General features: G+C 40.5%; 1 protein-coding gene across 1 annotated transcript in view; it reads left to right on the forward strand.

Annotated features, from left to right (window-relative positions):
- Nucleotides 1–18,560, forward strand: part of bcat2 (branched chain amino-acid transaminase 2, mitochondrial) — a 29,669-nt gene extending 11,109 nt beyond the window's left edge. Inside the window, exons 3-11 of the mRNA XM_079564534.1 lie at nt 752–952; nt 2,574–2,684; nt 5,679–5,798; nt 5,873–6,036; nt 11,125–11,267; nt 12,791–12,879; nt 14,644–14,784; nt 15,973–16,047; nt 18,339–18,560. Of these exons, the coding sequence (XP_079420660.1) occupies nt 752–952; nt 2,574–2,684; nt 5,679–5,798; nt 5,873–6,036; nt 11,125–11,267; nt 12,791–12,879; nt 14,644–14,784; nt 15,973–16,047; nt 18,339–18,380 (1,086 nt within the window). The 3' untranslated portion in view covers nt 18,381–18,560. The remainder of the gene's footprint in view (nt 1–751; nt 953–2,573; nt 2,685–5,678; nt 5,799–5,872; nt 6,037–11,124; nt 11,268–12,790; nt 12,880–14,643; nt 14,785–15,972; nt 16,048–18,338) is intronic.
- Nucleotides 18,561–19,169: the final 609 nt, after the last annotated feature.

A 19,169-nucleotide genomic window follows, 5' to 3' on the forward strand; every position in this document is an offset into this window, starting at 1 on the left:
TCACTTTTTGTCACATGTTCATCATTTTTTCGTCAATTTTTTGTCCTTTTTTTGTGACATTTTTGCCACATTTTCCTCGTTTTTTTGTCAATTTTTTGTCAATTTTTTGTCATTTTTTGTCACTTTTTTTGGTCAATTTTTTGTTATTTTTTTGTCACATTTTTGTCATTTTTTCGTCAATTTTTTGTAATTTTTTTGGTCCTTTTTTGTCAATTTTTTGTGACATTTTTGCCACATTTTCATCATTTTTTTGTAAATTTTTATTTTTTGTCACATTTTTGTCATATTTTTCATTCATATTCATATTCAATTCATATTTTCTCACCTTTTTTCCAGAAGCTTTTGGATTGGGGTAAAGCCAAACTGGAGAAAATGTGCTCGGTTCAGGTGGGAGTTAAGGGGTTAATGCAGGCTCGCTGTTACCATAGACATACGCTAGCCTAGCATTAGCCTAGCGCCACTAAACTCTTCAAATATAAGAACCGCATGAATAAAAAAAAAAAAAAAATCTCCAGAAATCAACAACACTCTGGATAACTGGGAAAAGAGGCCTTATGTCAAAAATCCTGAAATTCCCTTAAATATTTTGTATTTCCTGAGACTGTAAACTCCAGTCCGTCTCCTTTGGATGTTTTATCCTGACGTCCCTGTTTTCCTCAATAAGTCCTTGAATCGAATCACTGTGTCCGACGCTCCGCCCTGTCCGTCCGTCCCTGTGTCCTCTCGTCCCGCTCGTCCCTCTCGTCTTTAGGCTGCAGACCTGTCCATCGAGCGCAGCACGAAGCTGCAGCCCAAGCCCGACCCGTCGTCCCTGGTGTTCGGGAAGCACTTCTCCGACCACATGCTGGTGATCAACTGGTCCGAGGCTGAAGGCTGGGACCGGCCTCAGATCACACCCTTCCAGAACCTGTCCCTGCACCCGGCCAGCTCCGCCCTGCACTACTCCATCGAGGTGAGACTTGTGGAGCGCTACAACATGTAGCAATATCTGTACTCGGGATGAAAATGTCAGACAAGACAGTGGCATTTTTATGTACTCGTAATCATTGCTCAAGAAGAAAACAGTAAAAACACGGCCCCAGAGACGCACGTTTATGTGAAGAAACCAGTGAGGCAGTGTTTAAGCTGCTCAAGATGTTAGCATGCTACCGGTTAGCATTTAGCTTCAACAGCTCAGCTCTGACCTCTCCAAGAGAAAGTGCTGAACCCTCCAAACCTTGGCTACAGCATGTGACAGAGGTCAGGGCTGAGCTGTTGCTGTTGTACCGTAAATTCTCTAATACTGGCCTGTATTCCATTAGCGGTCTTTAACAGTGGCCGGGTTCGTGGCTGGCAGAGGCAAATTAAATGTTGTGTGACCCTGCAGGGTTTTAATAAAGTCTCCATCACGTCTTCAAAGCACGTCCAGCTGCTCCGTGTGCAGGTCAGTCTCACGCCTCAAAATAACTCCTCCCATCAGCGCGAGCGTCTCGTCTTCTCTCGGGTCAGTCTCATGATCGATCACAAACACAAACGCTCCGTCTAAACTCGCCTTTTACACAAGAAAACAACAAATAATCCGGTCCGCGGTAAAAACGAAACAGAAACCAGCAGTGACATTGATGTGAATGTTCCGCTAACAGCAACGAAACACTTCCTGTTGTCCCGACAAAATAAAAGGCGTCAATGTTCCAGCCGCTGGGAGAGGGTTTGAAGTGTTCATTAATAAATGAACCTAATATTTTAGGTGCAAATGGAACAAATCTCGTTTTTCTTCATTTTCCTGGTCGTCCGTTTTGCTCAAATAGAAATAAAGGCCTGTCTCTAATTGTGGCCTGGTTCCAATAAAGGCCTGGTCCTGATGCCCTTGAGTAAATAAAGGCCCCGGCCTATATTAGAGCATTTACGGTATTTCCTCAGTGTTCATAGATGTGAAACGCACATGTGTTTATCATGTTGAAGCCACTGACAGTTGATGACAGTTGCTAATCGGTAGCATGCTAATTTCTTGAGCAGCTTAAAGGGGCGAGATGCAAGTTGCCATTTTATACTCACTACTGCCACCTCAGGCCATACGCGTAACTGCACCTTCTATATTAAGCTCGTGCATGACGGCACTTCGGATCCTTTTTGAGGATCCGAAGTGCCTTCCGAAGTGCAGGACATGGAGGAACATAATTTTAATATTTTTAAACTCCGTTTAGTCCCTTTAAACACTGACTGTTGACATGACAAACTGTAAAAACCACAGAGAAAGGTTTTCTGTTTCCTCTTTGATGTGTTCATTTAGTCTTCAGAGTGAAGCAGATCTTTAGTAAATGCTGCTGTAGCACGACAGCCAGAGCTGTTTTGTCTGTGCCACCTTTGCTGCTTATATCACAAAAAGGTGTGTCTCTGGCTCTACTTCGGTGTTCAAAATGGCGGCCGGAGCTATGCATGATGTCATTGGAAAAACATGTATAAATGGTCACAACTTATACAGCACTTACCTACCTGCATCAGGCCCAAGCGCTTTACAGGAAAATCAAATGGGTGTCTCATTCATACACCAGTGTACGCAATGACTGACATTTCTGTGTGCTGGTGTGTCCCAGCTGTTCGAGGGGATGAAGGCGTTCCGAGGGGCCGATAACCACATCCGACTCTTCAGGCCGATGCTGAACATGGAGAGGATGCACCGCAGCGCCATGCGCAGCAGTTTGCCCGTGAGTAACCACCACCACCACCCTCTCTTAGTCTTAGTTTTTACAATAGTGTTGTGTTTACATCATTTTCTTCTCGCTTTTTATTGCTGTTTTGTAGAAGCTTTTAGATTTGGAAGAGAAAACATGTTCAGGTGGGAGTTAAGAGGTTAAGCAGAGTTGTTCAGTCAATTTGTCAGAAATTCAGCGGGATAAAAAAACAGTCTCGCACAGTTCTCTAATAGAGACTAAGTCAGGGCTTTAAAATGAGTCCTGTTGACATTACATCTGCCTTGGCCTGTGTAAACCCTGAGCCCATAAACCTGAGCCGTGGCCTGAATGTCTCGGATCAGCGAGTCCTGACGTTCCTTGAAAGCAGCGCGTTGTGTTCACGGACGGGTCGAGCTGTGACCGTGCGATCGTCGGCTCCTGGTCTATTTCCAACTCCGTTTATGACCCTCACTCCCCCGGCGTTAGTTTCCATTTGTCCTTGAAGCGCTGCTCAGTCTTTCACCTCGGAGACGCGTCACAACCACGGTTACAAAACCTAAAGCACCATCACCTCTAAATAAAACCACCTAAAGCACCATCACCTCTAAGTAAAACCACCTAAAGCACCATCACCTCTAAATAAAACCACCTAAAGCACCATCACCTCTAAATAAAACCACCTAAAGCACCATCACCTCTAAATAAAACCACCTAAAGCACCATCACCTCTAAGTAAAACCACCTAAAGCACCATCACCTCTAAATAAAACCACCTAAAGCACCATCACCTCTAAATAAAACCACCTAAAGCACCATCACCTCTAAATAAAACCACCTAAAGCACCATCACCTCTAAGTAAAACCACCTAAAGCACCATCACCTCTAAGTAAAACCACCTAAAGCACCATCACCTCTAAGTAAAACCACCTAAAGCACCATCACCTCTAAGTAAAACCACATAAAGCACCATCACCTCTAAGTAAAACCACCTAAAGCACCATCACCTCTAAATAAAACCACCTAAAGCACCATCACCTCTAAGTAAAACCACCTAAAGCACCATCACCTCTAAGTAAAACCACCTAAAGCACCATCACCTCTAAATAAAACCACCTAAAGCACCATCACCTCTAAGTAAAACCACCTAAAGCACCATCACCTCTAAGTAAAACCACATAAAGCACCATCACCTCTAAATAAAACCACCTAAAGCACCATCACCTCTAAATAAAACCACCTAAAGCACCATCACCTCTAAGTAAAACCACATAAAGCACCATCACCTCTAAATAAAACCACCTAAAGCACCATCACCTCTAAATAAAACCACCTAAAGCACCATCACCTCTAAGTAAAACCACCTAAAGCACCATCACCTCTAAGTAAAACCACCTAAAGCACCATCACCTCTAAATAAAACCACCTAAAGCACCATCACCTCTAAGTAAAACCACCTAAAGCACCATCTTCTCTAAATAAAACCACCTAAAGCACCATCACCTCTAAGTAAAACCACCTAAAGCACCATCACCTCTAAATAAAACCACCTAAAGCACCATCACCTCTAAGTAAAACCACCTAAAGCACCATCTTCTCTAAATAAAACCACCTAAAGCACCATCACCTCTAAGTAAAACCACCTAAAGCACCATCACCTCTAAATAAAACCACCTAAAGCACCATCACCTCTAAGTAAAACCACCTAAAGCACCATCTTCTCTAAATAAAACCACCTAAAGCACCATCACCTCTAAATAAAACCACCTAAAGCACCATCACCTCTAAATAAAACCACCTAAAGCACCATCACCTCTAAATAAAACCACCTAAAGCACCATCAGCTCACATTTTCTCCAGTTTGGCTTTAACCCAGTCCAAAAGCTTCTGGAAAAAAGCTGGGAAAATAGCAACAAAACTGAGACGAAAACAATGATGGAAATGTGACAAAAAAGCGAGAAAACATTGACAAAAAAGTGATGAAAAATTGATGAAAAAGTGGCAAAAAATGTCACAAGAAATTGACAAAAATTTGACGAAAAAATGAAAAGTGACAAAAAATGACAAAAAGTGAAAAAAGACAAAAAATGAAAAAAGTGACAAAAAATTACCCCAAAAATGACAAAATGTGACAAAAATGTTACAAAATGTAACAAAAAAATGACAAAAATTTGACAAAAAAATGAAAAAAGTGACAAAAAAGTGACAAAAAATGAAAAAAGTGACAAAAAAATGAAAAAAAATGAAAAAAGTGACAGAAAAGTGACAAAAAAATAAAAAAATGACAAAAAATGACAAAAATTTGACGAAAAAATGAAAAAAAAGTGACAAAAAATGAAAAAAGTGACAAAAAAATGACAAAAATTTGACTAATAAATGACAAAAATGAAAAAAAAAATGACAAAAAAGTGACAATAATGAAAAAAGTGACAAAAAATTACCCAAAAAATGACAAATTGTGACAAAAATGTTACAAAATGTGACAATAAAATGACAAAAAATTGATAAAAATTTGACAAAAAATTGACAAAAAAACTACCAAAAATGTGATGAAAAATTGATTAAAAAATTAAAGAAAAAATGACAAAAAAGTTATAAAAATGAGTTGAATACCCCACAAAAAAATGCTGGAAAAAAAATCTGACGACGTGAGGAAAAAGATCCTGTCGGTCTTATTTTAAGATCTTTTCCCTTGTTTTTAGTCGGGTACATTTTGCAGTGGATGCACAGAGAGGCTGAAACATTGCACGACTTTAGACATCAGCATTCTACTGCGATTAGCATTTAGCTTTTAGCCCCACCCCCTAGACACCTGCGACCACCACACCCTGACACGCCCCGCTGTCCAGGCTGAGAAGATCAGCCTCATTCAAGGAAACGGGGCGGGGCTTAAAAGAAGTTCAGCAACAAGCCTTTTGAAATATGAAACATCAGAGCCCAAGAAGAACTTTGTACCTTTGTGTTGGATATGAAGCTGTTCTGTCGGTATTTTGAGTAACAGTATTTCCAAACGTCTGTGTGTGTTGCAGTCGTTCGATAAGTCGGAGCTGCTGCAGTGCATTAAGAAGCTGGTGGAGCTCGATCAGGACTGGGTTCCTTTCTCCCAGAGCGCCAGCCTCTACCTCCGGCCCACCTTCATCGGGACCGAGGTGCGCCCTGCGGCTCCTTTCCCGCGGCCCGTCAGTCTGATGCTAACCCTCATGTGTGTGTCCCGCCCCCGCAGCCGTCTCTGGGAGTGTCCCGTCCCAGTAAAGCCATGATCTTCGTCATCGTGGGACCCGTGGGACCGTACTTCGCCACCGGCTCCTTCAACCCGGTGTCGCTGCTCGCCGACCCCGCCTTCGTGAGGGCGTGGAAGGGCGGAGTCGGCGCCTACAAGATGGGAGGGTGAGTGTGAAGAAGAAGCTTTTCCAAACTGTGGCACGGAGTTGAGGAGCAGGAGGGCGAGTCACCGGACAACTCCCAGCATGCACTTCTTTGCAGACGTTTGTCTAAAATGTATAAAAATCGAGGTTTGAGGTTCTTTGGGTCTAGGAGGGAGTTATACCCTCTTTAACTCTTATTTTTGTCACATTTTTGTTGAATTTTTGTCACTTTTTTGATGAATTTTTGTCACATTTTTGTTTAATTTTTGTTTAATTTTTGACACATTTTTGACACATTTTTGACACATTTTTCTCATATTTTTCTCACATTTTTGTTAAATTTTTGTCACTTTTTTGTTTAATTTTTCTCACATTTTTGTTGACTTTTTGTTGAATTTTTGTCACATTTTTGTTGAATTTTTGTCACATTTTTGTAGAATTTTTGTCACTTTTTTGTTGAATTTTTGTCACTTTTTTGTTGAATTTTTGTCACTTTTTTGTTGAATTTTTGTCACTTTTTTGTTGAATTTTTGTTGAATTTTTGTCACATTTTTGTTGAATTTTTGTTGCATTTTTGTAGAATTTTTTTCACTTTTTTGTTGAATTTTTTTCACTTTTTTGTTGAATTTTTGTCACTTTTTTGTTGAATTTTTGTCACTTTTTTGTTGAATTTTTGTCACTTTTTTGTTGCATTTTTGTCACATTTTTGTTGAATTTTTGTCACATTTTTGTTGAATTTTTGTCACTTTTTTGTTGAATTTTTGTCACTTTTTTGTTGAATTTTTGTCACTTTTTTGTTGAATTTTTGTCACATTTTTGTTGAATTTTTGTCACTTTTTTGTTGAATTTTTGTCACATTTTTGTTGCATTTTTCTCACATTTTTGTTGAATTTTTGTCACATTTTTGTTGAATTTTTGTCACTCTTTGGTTGAGTTTTTGTCACATTTTTGTTGCGTTTACATCCTTGTTTTCTTCTCATTTTTTGTGGCTGTTTTGTGGCTTTTCTCCCCAATTATCTTTTTGATAAGGGTAAAGCCAAACTGGAGAAATGGGATCTGTTCAGGTGGGGGTTACGAGGTTAATATGATGTGAGAGGCAGGAGTGATGTTATGTCCGAGAGGCCCATTGTTCATTATAGGTGAGATTATCTGGGAAACAAAACTCAAGTGTCAGATACACCTGGTTGAGTTTTGTAAAGTGCATCCAAATTACGATCAATAGACGTAGCAGTTTATTGTGGGCCGGTGCAGTGCAGGCCTGTACCATCTGTGCTCCTCCTCCTCGTCCTCCTCGTCCTCCTCGTCCTCCTCCTCCTCTCTCAGAACTTTCCTGAGGACACTGTGTCTGTGGGATTCCTGCTCTCATCAAAATGGCCCCAGTTTTAGAGTTTTAACAACTTTCCGTTCTCTCTCCTCTCGCAGTCTTTATCTGCGCCTTCAGGCTTATGAAAATATTTTGACAGACGGATTCCCCCACAATAGTGAGGAATGTCCTGATTGTGAGCAGGGCTTTTCGGATCATGGCGTCCCGGTCGTTTATTAACCTCTTAACTCCCACCTGAACGGATCCTATTTTCTCCAGTTTGGCTTTACCCTAATCAAAAAGCACCAAAATAGCCGCAAAAAATGAGAAGAAAAGAAGGATGTAAACGTGACAAAAATGTGACAAAAATGTGACAAAAATTCAACAAAAATGTGACAAAAATTCAACAAAAATGTGACAAAAAAGAAAAAGAAAAAAACATACAAAAGGTGACACAACACAGCAACAATACGAGGAAAAAGGCATTTTGAGGGACTATTTTCTAGCAGATCACTCCGCCGCTGCGTAGCGAAGCTGATGCTGCTCAAATATAAGCAAGGATTAAACAACTCGGAGCCGTGCATTAGACGGTTATAATGGAGTTCCTCCTGCATTATAACGTCTAATGCGGCTCCTCGTTGTTTAATCCGCTTATACCAGGGTCCCACAAACGTAACATTTATAACAAATGTTTTTTTCATTGACTAAACTCACTAAATCTGCCAGACTACGGGACTATTTTGTGTGTTATTAGCCGGTCACTGAAGGCTGGTCTCAGAGCGAGTCATTCTCCGCAGCTATTACGAGGATCTCAGTCAGGCTCAACGACACAACATCAGCACAGAATCACAACACAACAGGACTAACCCGGAAACACTTTTCCCTGGAAGGAAACACCGATATGCGGCACTCGTGGGCAGGAGTTATTTCACTTTTACAAGGTTTAACCTGAAGTTAGCTAGCTAGCTCAACCAGCTCAACTGTTTATGGAAACAGCTGCGGTGGAGTCGCTCACACCTGGGCCCCCCCAACTGAAACTTTTATGTTTGACTTTACTAATCCAGACAAATATGCTTCAATGCAGGATCATTTTATGTACGCCTGAAAATGATGAATAGCCTTAACCGTTTTCAATAGAAATGTAAAGCTCATATGTTATTAACAGTAGCTAACCTAGCTGCTCACTCTCCTCTACAAACATTTATCAAACGTTTTGTTTTGGCCAAAAACGCTGAAATTAAACAAAATCCATCTCATACGTTCCTGTCAGTCACTAATGACGCCTTTATCTGATTCAGCTGTGTCATGCGTTGCTATGGCGACGCCACAGCGGAGTGATATCCCAGTGATTTAACTACCGGACTACGTGTGCGGTTACACCAAAATAATGCACCAGCCAATCAGAATCCAGTATCACCCAGACCCTGGTATAAGTTATTTTAAATGCAAAATGTCTATGGACACAGACATTTATATGGTTAGTCTGGTGTTATAAGTGATTTGCCTCAGGTGCTCTGTGGAGCGGGTCACACTGTTTTTAATGCAGGCTAGCTGATACCATAGAAATGCACTAGCCTTGCACTAGCCTAGCGCCACGTAACTCTTCAAAGATAAGAACTGCGTGAATTACAAAATATATATAAGATATATATATAATATCTCCAGGAATCAGCAACACTCTGGATAACTAGGAAATGAGGCCCTATGTCAAAAATCCTGAAATATCCCTTTAACAGCGTCTGCACGTTCATTCAGCGTCATGTTTTCTGTGTTCATATTCACACTATCCCACTGGAAAAACACTGAAGTCCCAGTGACATCACTGTCAGTCCCTGCTCACACTGGAGACTGAGAGTCATGTGACTGTGCAGCTTTTATTCAAGGAAAACTCGTTAACGTCATGTTTTAGTCAAAGAGACAGTTTTAGCTTGTTAGGTTTGCCTCGCTCTTCCTGCAGCGCGGCGCTAAAGTCCGTGTGTTTGTATGTTGTAAATCTCAGGCCGGTCTCGCATGAAAGACCGAAGCTGCCGTTACATAAGACCAAGAACAAAAGAGTCCGGCCCAGATCCAGGAGGCCGACAGCAAACAGAGCAGACACAGTGTTTATCGCGGAGCTCTGACCGAGTATAAATCTGTGTAAATCTGCTGAAGAGGAGGAGATTAAAGGCTTTAGATCAGGAAATACTGAGCGGCTGTAGTTTATTTACTGCATCACGTGAGAGGCAGAACTCCCGTAACTCTCAGTAATAACCACTTTATTCAAAAACTCAATTAACCCCTTAACTCCCGCCTGAACAGAGCACATTTTCTCCAGTTTGGCTTTACCCCAGTCCAAAAGCTTCTGGACAAAAGCTGTGAAAAAAGAGACAAAACTGAGGCGAAAACAGTGATGAAGATGTGACAAAAAAGTGAGAAAACATTGACAAAAAAGTAACGAAAAATGGATGACAAAGTGGCAAAAATGTCACAAGAAATTGACAAGAAATGTGATAAAAAAATTGACAAAAAAATGACAAAAAAATGATACAAATTTTACGAAAGAATGACAAAAATGTGATAAAAAAATACGAAAAAGTTACAAAAATGAGTTGAATACCCAACAAAAAAAATGATGAAAAAAAAAAAATCTGAGAAAAAATCAGAAAAAAGATCCTCTCGGTTCAGGCGGAAGTTAAGTGGTTAATGCTATATGCCAAGGGTAAGGCAACGTCAGGCCCGAGGGCCAAATCCGGCCCTTCAGCACAGAACCTCTGGCCCTCAAGATAATTTTGAGAAACATTATCACACAAACCAGAGAGTACTTTTAACATTATTAGAGTTAAATGGGTAGAAACACTGTCAATACACCCAATTATGTTATACAGTGTATATTATGTAGAACACTGGCATTTGAAGGAAGTGCACTGGAAAAAGCATAATCGTTTTAAGGAAGAAATGACATAAATCTACTTGAATTAAGAGATTAAATCTAAGGTTTGAGTGGATTTGGTCTGGTCTGAGATGAGATAAAACCTCTAGTAGTAGCTATTCTTTTAATTCAGATAATTTTGTGTCATTTCAAGTGAAAAACAATTATTTGTCTGATTTCAAGTGGGTTTTAGTCTTGTTCCATTGGCGCTATAGGGTTTGTATCTTGGATTAGTTCAGGCAGAACATACCCCTTAACTCCCACCTGAACCAAGCACCTTTTCTCCAGTTTGGCTTTACCCCAATCCAAAAGCTTCTGGAAAAAAGCTGTGGAAATAGCAACAAAACTGAGACGAAAACAATGATGGAAATGTGACAAAAAAGTGACAAAAATGTGACAAAAAATGACAAAAATGTGACAAAAAATGACAAAAATGTGACAAAAAATGACAAAAATGTGACAAAAAATGACAAAAATGTGACAAAAAATTGACGAAAAAATGACAAAAATGTGATAAAAAAATGACAAAAATGTGACAAAAAATTGAGGAAAAAATGACAAAAATGTGACAAAATGTTACACTTTTTGAAAAAAAGTGTGTTTTATTCTTGTTCCATTGGTGCTAGAATTTGTATCTTGGTTAGTTCAAACCGACTCAAATTGAACATAGAAGAACTTTTATTCAAGCAATTTTAAGTCATTTATCTCATTTAAGTTTTGGGCTAATAATCAGTGGCTTTGGCCCTCGGTCTGTTTACAATAAAGAATATCGGCCCCTCCGCCAAGTAAACTTGCCTCCCCCTGCTGTGAACCATGTGCTCTTGTACGTCGGAGACAGGTTGGTCTGAGAGTCATGATGTTTTCTTCCTAACATGATCTCTGACTCTGCTGTTCCTCAGAAACTACGGTCCGACCATCGCGGTGCAGAACGAGGCGGTGAAGCGCGGCTGTCAGCAGGTGCTGTGGCTCTACGGCCCCGACGAGGAGATCACTGAAGTGGGCACCATGAACCTCTTCATCTACTGGACCAAACCCAACGGAGGTCAGAGCCAGACGGGCTTCTTTACCCGCCGGGGATGTGCACCTCTGGTTATTCTTCCCTGCCATTTCACCCGTGAACGTTAAAAGTGTTTTAGATCATTGAATAGTTCGTTATTATCTCGGCCCCAGAGAGGAAACATCTCCCCAACTTGACATCACAACACCAGCGCTGTCTCTGGAAATACAAGACTTTTCTCTCAAATTTTCCAATAGCACAGCGACCTGCTGGTACATTTACTTTTATAAAAGTGGGAGGGCGTCCTGCTGCCCCCGCCCCGGTGAGCAGTAAACACCGCAGACAGAGCTGGATGAGGACACGACGGGTTTGGACCTGTCCCAGTTATTGCAGACGAGTGAGGAAGTTTAACCTCTTAACTCCCGCCTGAACCGAGAGGATCTTTTTCCTCACGTCATCAGATTTTTTTCCCATCATTTTTTTGTCGGGTATTCAACTCATTTTTGTAACTTTTTTGTCATTTTTTTGTCATTTTTTTTTGTTTTGTTTTTTTTTTTGTCAATTTTTTGTCATTTTTTTGTCAAATTTTAATCACATTTTTGTCATTTTTTCGTCATTTTTTAATACATTTTTTGTCATTTTTTGTCATTTTTTTGTCACATTTTTTTGTCACATTTTTTGTCAAAATGTCATTTTTTCGTTACATTTTTGTACTTTTTTTGTCAATTTTATATCACATTTTTGTCACATTTTGGTCATTTTTTCGTCATTTTTTAATCAATTTTTTGTAATTTTTTGTCACATTGTTTTCATTTTGTCGTCAATTTTTTATCCAAATTTTGTATTTTTTTGTTACATTTTTGTAATTTTTTTTTGACAATTTTTCATCACATTTTTGTCACATTTTGGTCATTTTTCCATCATTTTTTTGTTGGGTATTCAACTCATTTTTGTAACTTTTTTGTCATTTTTTTGTCATTTTTTGTTACATTTTTGTAATTTTTTTTGTCAATTTTTTATCACATTTTTGTCACATTTTTGTCATTTTTTCGTCCATTTTTTGCCAATTTCTTGTGACATTTTTGTGACATTTTTGCCACTTTTTCAACCATTTTTCGTCACTTTTTTGTCACATTTCTATCATTGTTTTCGTCTCAGTTTTGTTGCTATTTTCACCACTTTTTTCCAGAAGCTTTTGGACTGGGGTAAAGCCAAACTGGAGAAAATGTGCTCGGTTCAGGTGGGAGTTTAGACAGAAGTTTCCTCACGGGGCTGCGCCAAACATTAAAGGGACTATACAGAGTTTAAAAATGTTAAAATTATGTATTTTCTTACCCCTAAATGTTACAACAATCCTGCGCTGTCACTAAAAACGGTGTTACTTCGGGTCCGAATTGCCGTCATGCACGAGCTTTATATAGAAGATGCAGTTACACGTATGACCTGAGGTGGCAGTAGTGAGCATAAAATGGCTAACTTGCATTTAGCCCCTTTAAGGCAATGAAACAGAGCAATAAATCTGACAATTGACTTTGGTCCTGACGTGTCGGTGTGTTTGTGTCCAACAGAGAAGGAGCTGGTGACTCCGCCGCTGGAGGACGGGCTCATTCTGCCCGGAGTGACGCGACAGTCTCTGCTAGACCTGGCCCGGACCTGGGTAAGATCCGGCCCCCGACACTGTTCCTATAAAGCTGCTGAGAGTTACTGATTTCACGATCACTGCAGGAAATGAAGACCTCGGTCTGTTAAAAACCCCTTAACTCCCACCATTTTCTCCAGTTTGGCTTTACCCCAGTCCAAAAGCTTCTGGGAAAAAGCTGTGAAAATAGCAACAAAACTGAGACGAAAACAATGATGGAAATGTGACAAAAAAGTGAGAAAACATTGACAAAAAATTGACGAAAAATTGATGAAAAAGTGACGAAAATGTCACAAAAATGTCACAAGAAATGGACAAAAATTGACGAAAAAATGACAAAAATTTGGACAAAAAAATGTCAAAAATGTGATAAAAAATTGACGAAAAAAAACAAAAAAAGCGATGGAAAGGGGGGCAATAATATGACAAAAAATGCACACACAAAAAAGATTAAAAAAAGCAATGAATAGAATAAATGACAGAAAAAGTGATGGATGTCGAAAAATCCCGAAAAAGTTGTAAAAATGCGCTAAAAAAAATCACAACATGGCAACAAAGCAAGGAAAAAGATCAGTTTTGTTGGTCTTAGCTTTCAAATGAGCCCTATAGCTCTCCAGTCAAGAAATGGGGGTGGGAGTTAAGAGCTTAAAGCCAAATTACTTTATTTTTTTGTTGCATTTTCATCCTCGTTTTTGTGGCCATTTTGACACTTGGTTGAACTGGAGACGAAGTGCTCGGTTCAGGCGGGGGGTCAGAGGTTAACAATCAGGGATGAGCACTTGTTAGTTCTACATAACAAAAGGCTGGGGGGGGGGGGCACTCATGGGGGGGGGCCCAGCAGAAACCTCCACAGTCTGTAGCCTCTCGTTTGAAAGAAAAGACTTCACTGACTCACAAAAGAGGAACATTCACTCACAGCAGCCGCTTTTAAGAAAGAGTCTTGGTTCATTTCGGCGGATTCTTGACCTCTGAAGCCCCGCCTGAACCGGGCACATTGTCTCCAGTTTGACTTTACCCAAATCTAAAAGCTTCAAAACGAGGATGAAAATGAAACAAAGAGCGACAAGAAAGCGATGAAAAAGATCGTTTATATGAGTTTTACAGGTCTTAGCTTTCAAATGAGGCGTTACCCTGACCTATAAGCTCCAGTCGAGAAGCTTTTAGATTTGAGTAAAGGCGAACTGGAGAAAAATGTGACAAAATGTGACCAAAAAATGACAAAAATGTGATAAAAAAATGACTAAAATGGACGAAAAAATGTGACAAAAATGTGACAAAAATGTGATAAAAAATGACAAAAATTTGATGAAAAATTGACAAAAAAACGACAAAAATTTGATAAAAAATGTACGAAAAAATAACAAAAATTGGATCAAACATGACAAAAATGTGACAAAAATGTTACAAAAAATTACAAAAATGTGACAAAAAAAACGATGAAAAAGATCGTTTATATGAGTTTTGCAGGTCTTAGCTTTCAAATGAGGCGTTACCCTGACCTATAAGCTCCAGTCGAGAAGCTTTTAGATTTGAGTAAAGGCGAACTGGAGTAAAATGTGACAAAATGTTACAAAAATGTGACAAAAAATGACAAAATGTGACAAAAAAGCGATGTCAAGCTCCAGTGGAAGTGGAGAAGCTTTTAGATTTGAGTAACTGGAGAAAATGTGCTCGGTTATAGCGGGGGGTAAGAGGTTAAACCCTCAGTATCTGGATCGGTCTCTACAGCTGTGTCTCGGCCTCCACAGTTCCAGTATTTATGCGTTTGCTCTTCTGCCCCAGGGCGAGTTCACGGTGACGGAGCGCACGGTGGGGATGCAGGAGATGCTCTCTGCGCTGGACTCGGGCCGGGTCCTGGAGGTGTTCGGGGCCGGGACGGCGTGTGTGGTGTGTCCGGTGGGGAGTCTGCTCTACAAAGGACAGGTGAGAGTCTCCGGCTGCGGGACGGGACGAACACGCCCATATTTAACCTTCCTGTGGCCGGTATGTTCCTGTGGCCGGTATGTTCCGGGCATTTGGATGCAAGGTGACACAAGGGGGCGCCCTTCCAACCTTCTCAGTGTAAACGTGAGTTGACTTTCTTCAGAGTGAGACTTTAGGTCAGACATGAGTGACAGAGTAACATGAGGCTAAATACAGTGACCTCTTTGTTTCCAGTAAAAAGGCTGAGGCCTCATTGCTCTTCAGGCACAGACTGAGAAGTGAAGAAGGAAGTCATGGAGCTTCTGCTTTAGACAGAACTTCAGACTTCTGCTGCATGTGAGAGTCAGATCACATTCTGAAACTCAAATATGTAGCAAAAACATAATAAATAGAAAATTATTGTTGCAATTGCAAAAAGAAAAATATTAGAAAATCCTGTATCTAATAAAAAAAAAAGTTTTTGTTCACCCTCATTCGAAAAAAAAAAAAGCCCAAACAAACCCAGGTCATTTGTATCTGCTGTAGAGTCACGACTCAGAGGAACTGGGACAAACATGACCTACAGCAGATACAAACGACAAGGGTTTGTTTTTTGTTTTTTTAGAATGAGAGTAAACAAAAAAAACGAATTTTTTGATTAGATACAGGATTTTCAAATACTTTTCTTTTTGTAATTGTAATAATAATTTTCCATATATTATGTTTTTGCTACAGATTTGAGTTTCAGAATATGATGTGACTCTTACCTGCAGCAGAAGTCTGAAGTTCTGTCTAAAGCAGAAGCTCCATGACTTCCTTCTTCACTTCTCAGTCTGTGCCTGAAGAGCAATGAGGCCTCAGCCTTTTTACTGCAAACAAAGAGCTCACTGTATTTAGCCTCATGTTACTGTCACTCATGGTGTCTCACTCTGAAGAAAGTCAACTCACGTTTACACTGAGAAGGTTGGAAGGGCGCCCCCTTGTGTCACCTTGCATCCAAATGCCTGGAATGTAACAGCGGGTCAAATTGGCCACACAAAGGTTAATCTACATTTCCTGGATGACAAAGACACAGCTATTTCATCAGAACATGCAGGGCTCAGTGGTTTTGAATCGTGACCTCCTTCCTCTGCATTTGGAGTGTTTGTAAAGGACTATATTATGGCATTAAAAAGACCGGCCGCTGCATAAACCGTGTTTTCCTTTCAGATGTTCCAGATCCCCATCGAGCAGAACGGCACAAAACTGGCCGAGCGTTTTTACAAAGAGCTCACGGACATTCAGGTGAAAACTCCTACACGCATTATTCCACCACACGTGTGTGAGACACGAGTCACATGACCTCGAGTCATACTGAAGAGGCGGGACTTGAGACTTACTGACCAAAGCAACAAACAGACTTGACTCGAGTCACACTTTTCAAATCATCCAAATATATGTGTTCACACTGACGGGCGCTAGAGGGCGCTCTAGGCTTGTGTACCAGTATCAGCTGCTCTGAACTCAAACACTCCCAAACAGAACATGATAATCTGCAGATTACAAGCCGCAAGTAGTGAAATATGCAGCTGAAAACTGTAATCGAGCAGCAGAAGGAAAGTTTGGAGTGAGCGAGACAGTGAAAAGCGGAGGTTGCGCTCACTGCAATGAAGAAAACAAACAAAGCTAATTGTGGGCTCAAAGCTGGGCGGCCACAGGAGGAGGAGGAGAGGAACCAGTTCACAAATGGATTTTTAACCCTAGAACACGATCGCTGGGTGTTTTTCACCCGAGCAAATACGTTTATGTGATGTTCATGATGAGTTTATCTGAGTGTCCTGGGTCTCTGAGCTCCAGCTTTGTCTTTGACATCTCTGATGGCCTGGGTGTTTCTCCTACAGACTCATGTTTCCATAGTGATGAAGGTCAGGGACGGTTAGTGTGTTTAATCAGGCTCTTGCTCCCTTTTTTGCTCAAGACAGAGTGAAATATTGCTCAAGACAGTGAAATATTGCTCAAAACAGAGCGAAATATTGCTCAAAACAGAGCGAAATATTGCTCAAAACAGAGCGAAATAGTGCTCAAGACAGAGTGAAATATTGCTCAAGACAGAGCGAAATATTGCTCAAGACAGAGTGAAATATTGCTCAAGACAGAGTGAAATATTGCTCAAAACAGAGCGAAATATTGCTCAAGACAGAGCGAAATATTGCTCAAGACAGAGTGAAATATTGCTCAAGACAGAGTGAAATATTGCTCAAGACAGAGTGAAATATTGCTCAAGACAGAGTGAAATATTGCTCAAGACAGAGCGAAATATTGCTCAAAACAGAGTGAAATATTGCCCAAGACAGAGCGAAATATTGCTCAAGACAGAGCGAAATAGTGCTCAAGACAGAGCGAAATAGTGCTCAAGACAGAGCGAAATATTGCTCAAGACAGAGTGAAATATTGCTCAAGACAGAGTGAAATATTGCTCAAGACAGAGTGAAATATTGCTCAAGACAGAGTGAAATATTGCTCAAGACAGAGCGAAATATTGCTCAAAACAGAGTGAAATATTGCCCAAGACAGAGTGAAATATTGCTCAAGACAGAGCGAAATAGTGCTCAAGACAGAGCGAAATAGTGCTCAAGACAGAGCGAAATAGTGCTCAAGACAGAGCGAAATAGTGCTCAAGACAGAGCGAAATAGTGCTCAAGACAGAGCGAAATAGTGCTCAAGACAGAGTGAAATATTGCTCAAGACAGAGTGAAATATTGCTCAAGACAGAGCGAAATAGTGCTCAAGACAGAGCGAAATAGTGCTCAAGACAGAGTGAAATATTGCTCAAGACAGAGTGAAATAGTGCTCAAGACAGAGTGAAATATTGCTCAAGACAGAGCGAAATATTGCTCAAGACAGAGTGAAATATTGCTCAAGACAGAGTGAAATATTGCTCAAGACAGAGCGAAATATTGCTCAAGACAGAGCGAAATATTGCTCAAGACAGAGCGAAATATTGCTCAAGACAGAGTGAAATATTGCTCAAGACAGAGTGAAATATTGCTCAAGACAGAGCGAAATATTGCTCAAAACAGAGTGAAATATTGCTCAAGACAGAGTGAAATATTGCTCAAGACAGAGCGAAATATTGCTCAAAACAGAGTGAAATATTGCTCAAGACAGAGTGAAATATTGCTCAAGACAGAGCGAAATATTGCTCAAGACAGAGCGAAATAGTGCTCAAGACAGAGCGAAATAGTGCTCAAGACAGAGCGAAATATTGCTCAAGACAGAGCGAAATATTGCTCAAGACAGAGTGAAATATTGCTCAAGACAGAGCGAAATATTGCTCAAGACAGAGTGAAATAGTGCTCAAGACAGAGCGAATCTAAACAACGTAAAAATGCATAGACCTGAAAGTATTTTATATTAATTCTATGTTGATGTTTTTATTGATTGTGTTTGTTTTCTTATATTTATGCAACTGTGAAGCACTTTGAATTGCCTTGTGTATGAATTGTGCTCTACAAATAAACCTGCCTTTATTTATTATTATATATCCGTCCTTTTGTTCACTGATAAACCCGTCTTCCTCTGTCTTGTCTCCTCAGTACGGACGCACAGAGAGCGAGTGGGCGCCGCTGGTCGTTTGAACAAACTACACGAAAGACCAGGATTTTTTTTGCACAAACTGCTTCCTCCTGTTATTCCACCGGGCTCCTCCTCCTCCTCCTCCTCATCACTCCATCTCTGCACTCCGGAAAGAAAGCAATAAGTCCAGATGTTTTTAAACCAACACTCCAGATAAATGTTACTGCGAAAAGAAGCAAATATTTCAGTTTCAGGTCATTCTCTCTAAACGGTGCGTCCCCGAGCGTCTCACATCGCGTTCTACAAAGAGCAAAGTCCGTCTGAAACTGTCTTTTTAATCATTTGTTTGAGCTGGGATTTACAACATCGCAGTCTTAAAAAAAAAAGCCTCAACACTTTAACGCCCATAATCAATCACCGACCCCCCTCGTTCGTCTCACGGCTCAGAGTCTCTTCGTTTTGAACATTGTTTCCACTTTCAGACGCCTTTACGGGACAGTCATGTGACCTCAGTTCATTTGCGCTGACGGGAGACGCTGGACTCCGTTTTTTGTTTCATGTGGATCGGTCCAGCTGTTACAGAGACATTAACCATAATCTGTTACCGTAGTTACCACAATAGGATTCTCAGCTGCTCTCGGCTGTTTACGATGTTGTGACTGTCTGTTATTGGCCAAATGTTGCTAAATGCAGCGTGTAGTTTGCTCTTTAACCATGGTTACGCCCCCTGCGGCCACAGGAGGGCGCTCCAGGCCAAGAAATAATGCGAGACGCTGCAGGTGAAAACATCGACTTTCCAGGCTGTGGTCAGTGTTTGGGTTTTTAGCGCGTTTTCTTCCTTACGACCTTTT

This window comes from Gobius niger (genome assembly GCF_951799975.1).
Source record: "Gobius niger genome assembly, chromosome: 10".
NCBI classification, from domain to species: Eukaryota; Metazoa; Chordata; class Actinopteri; order Gobiiformes; family Gobiidae; genus Gobius; species Gobius niger.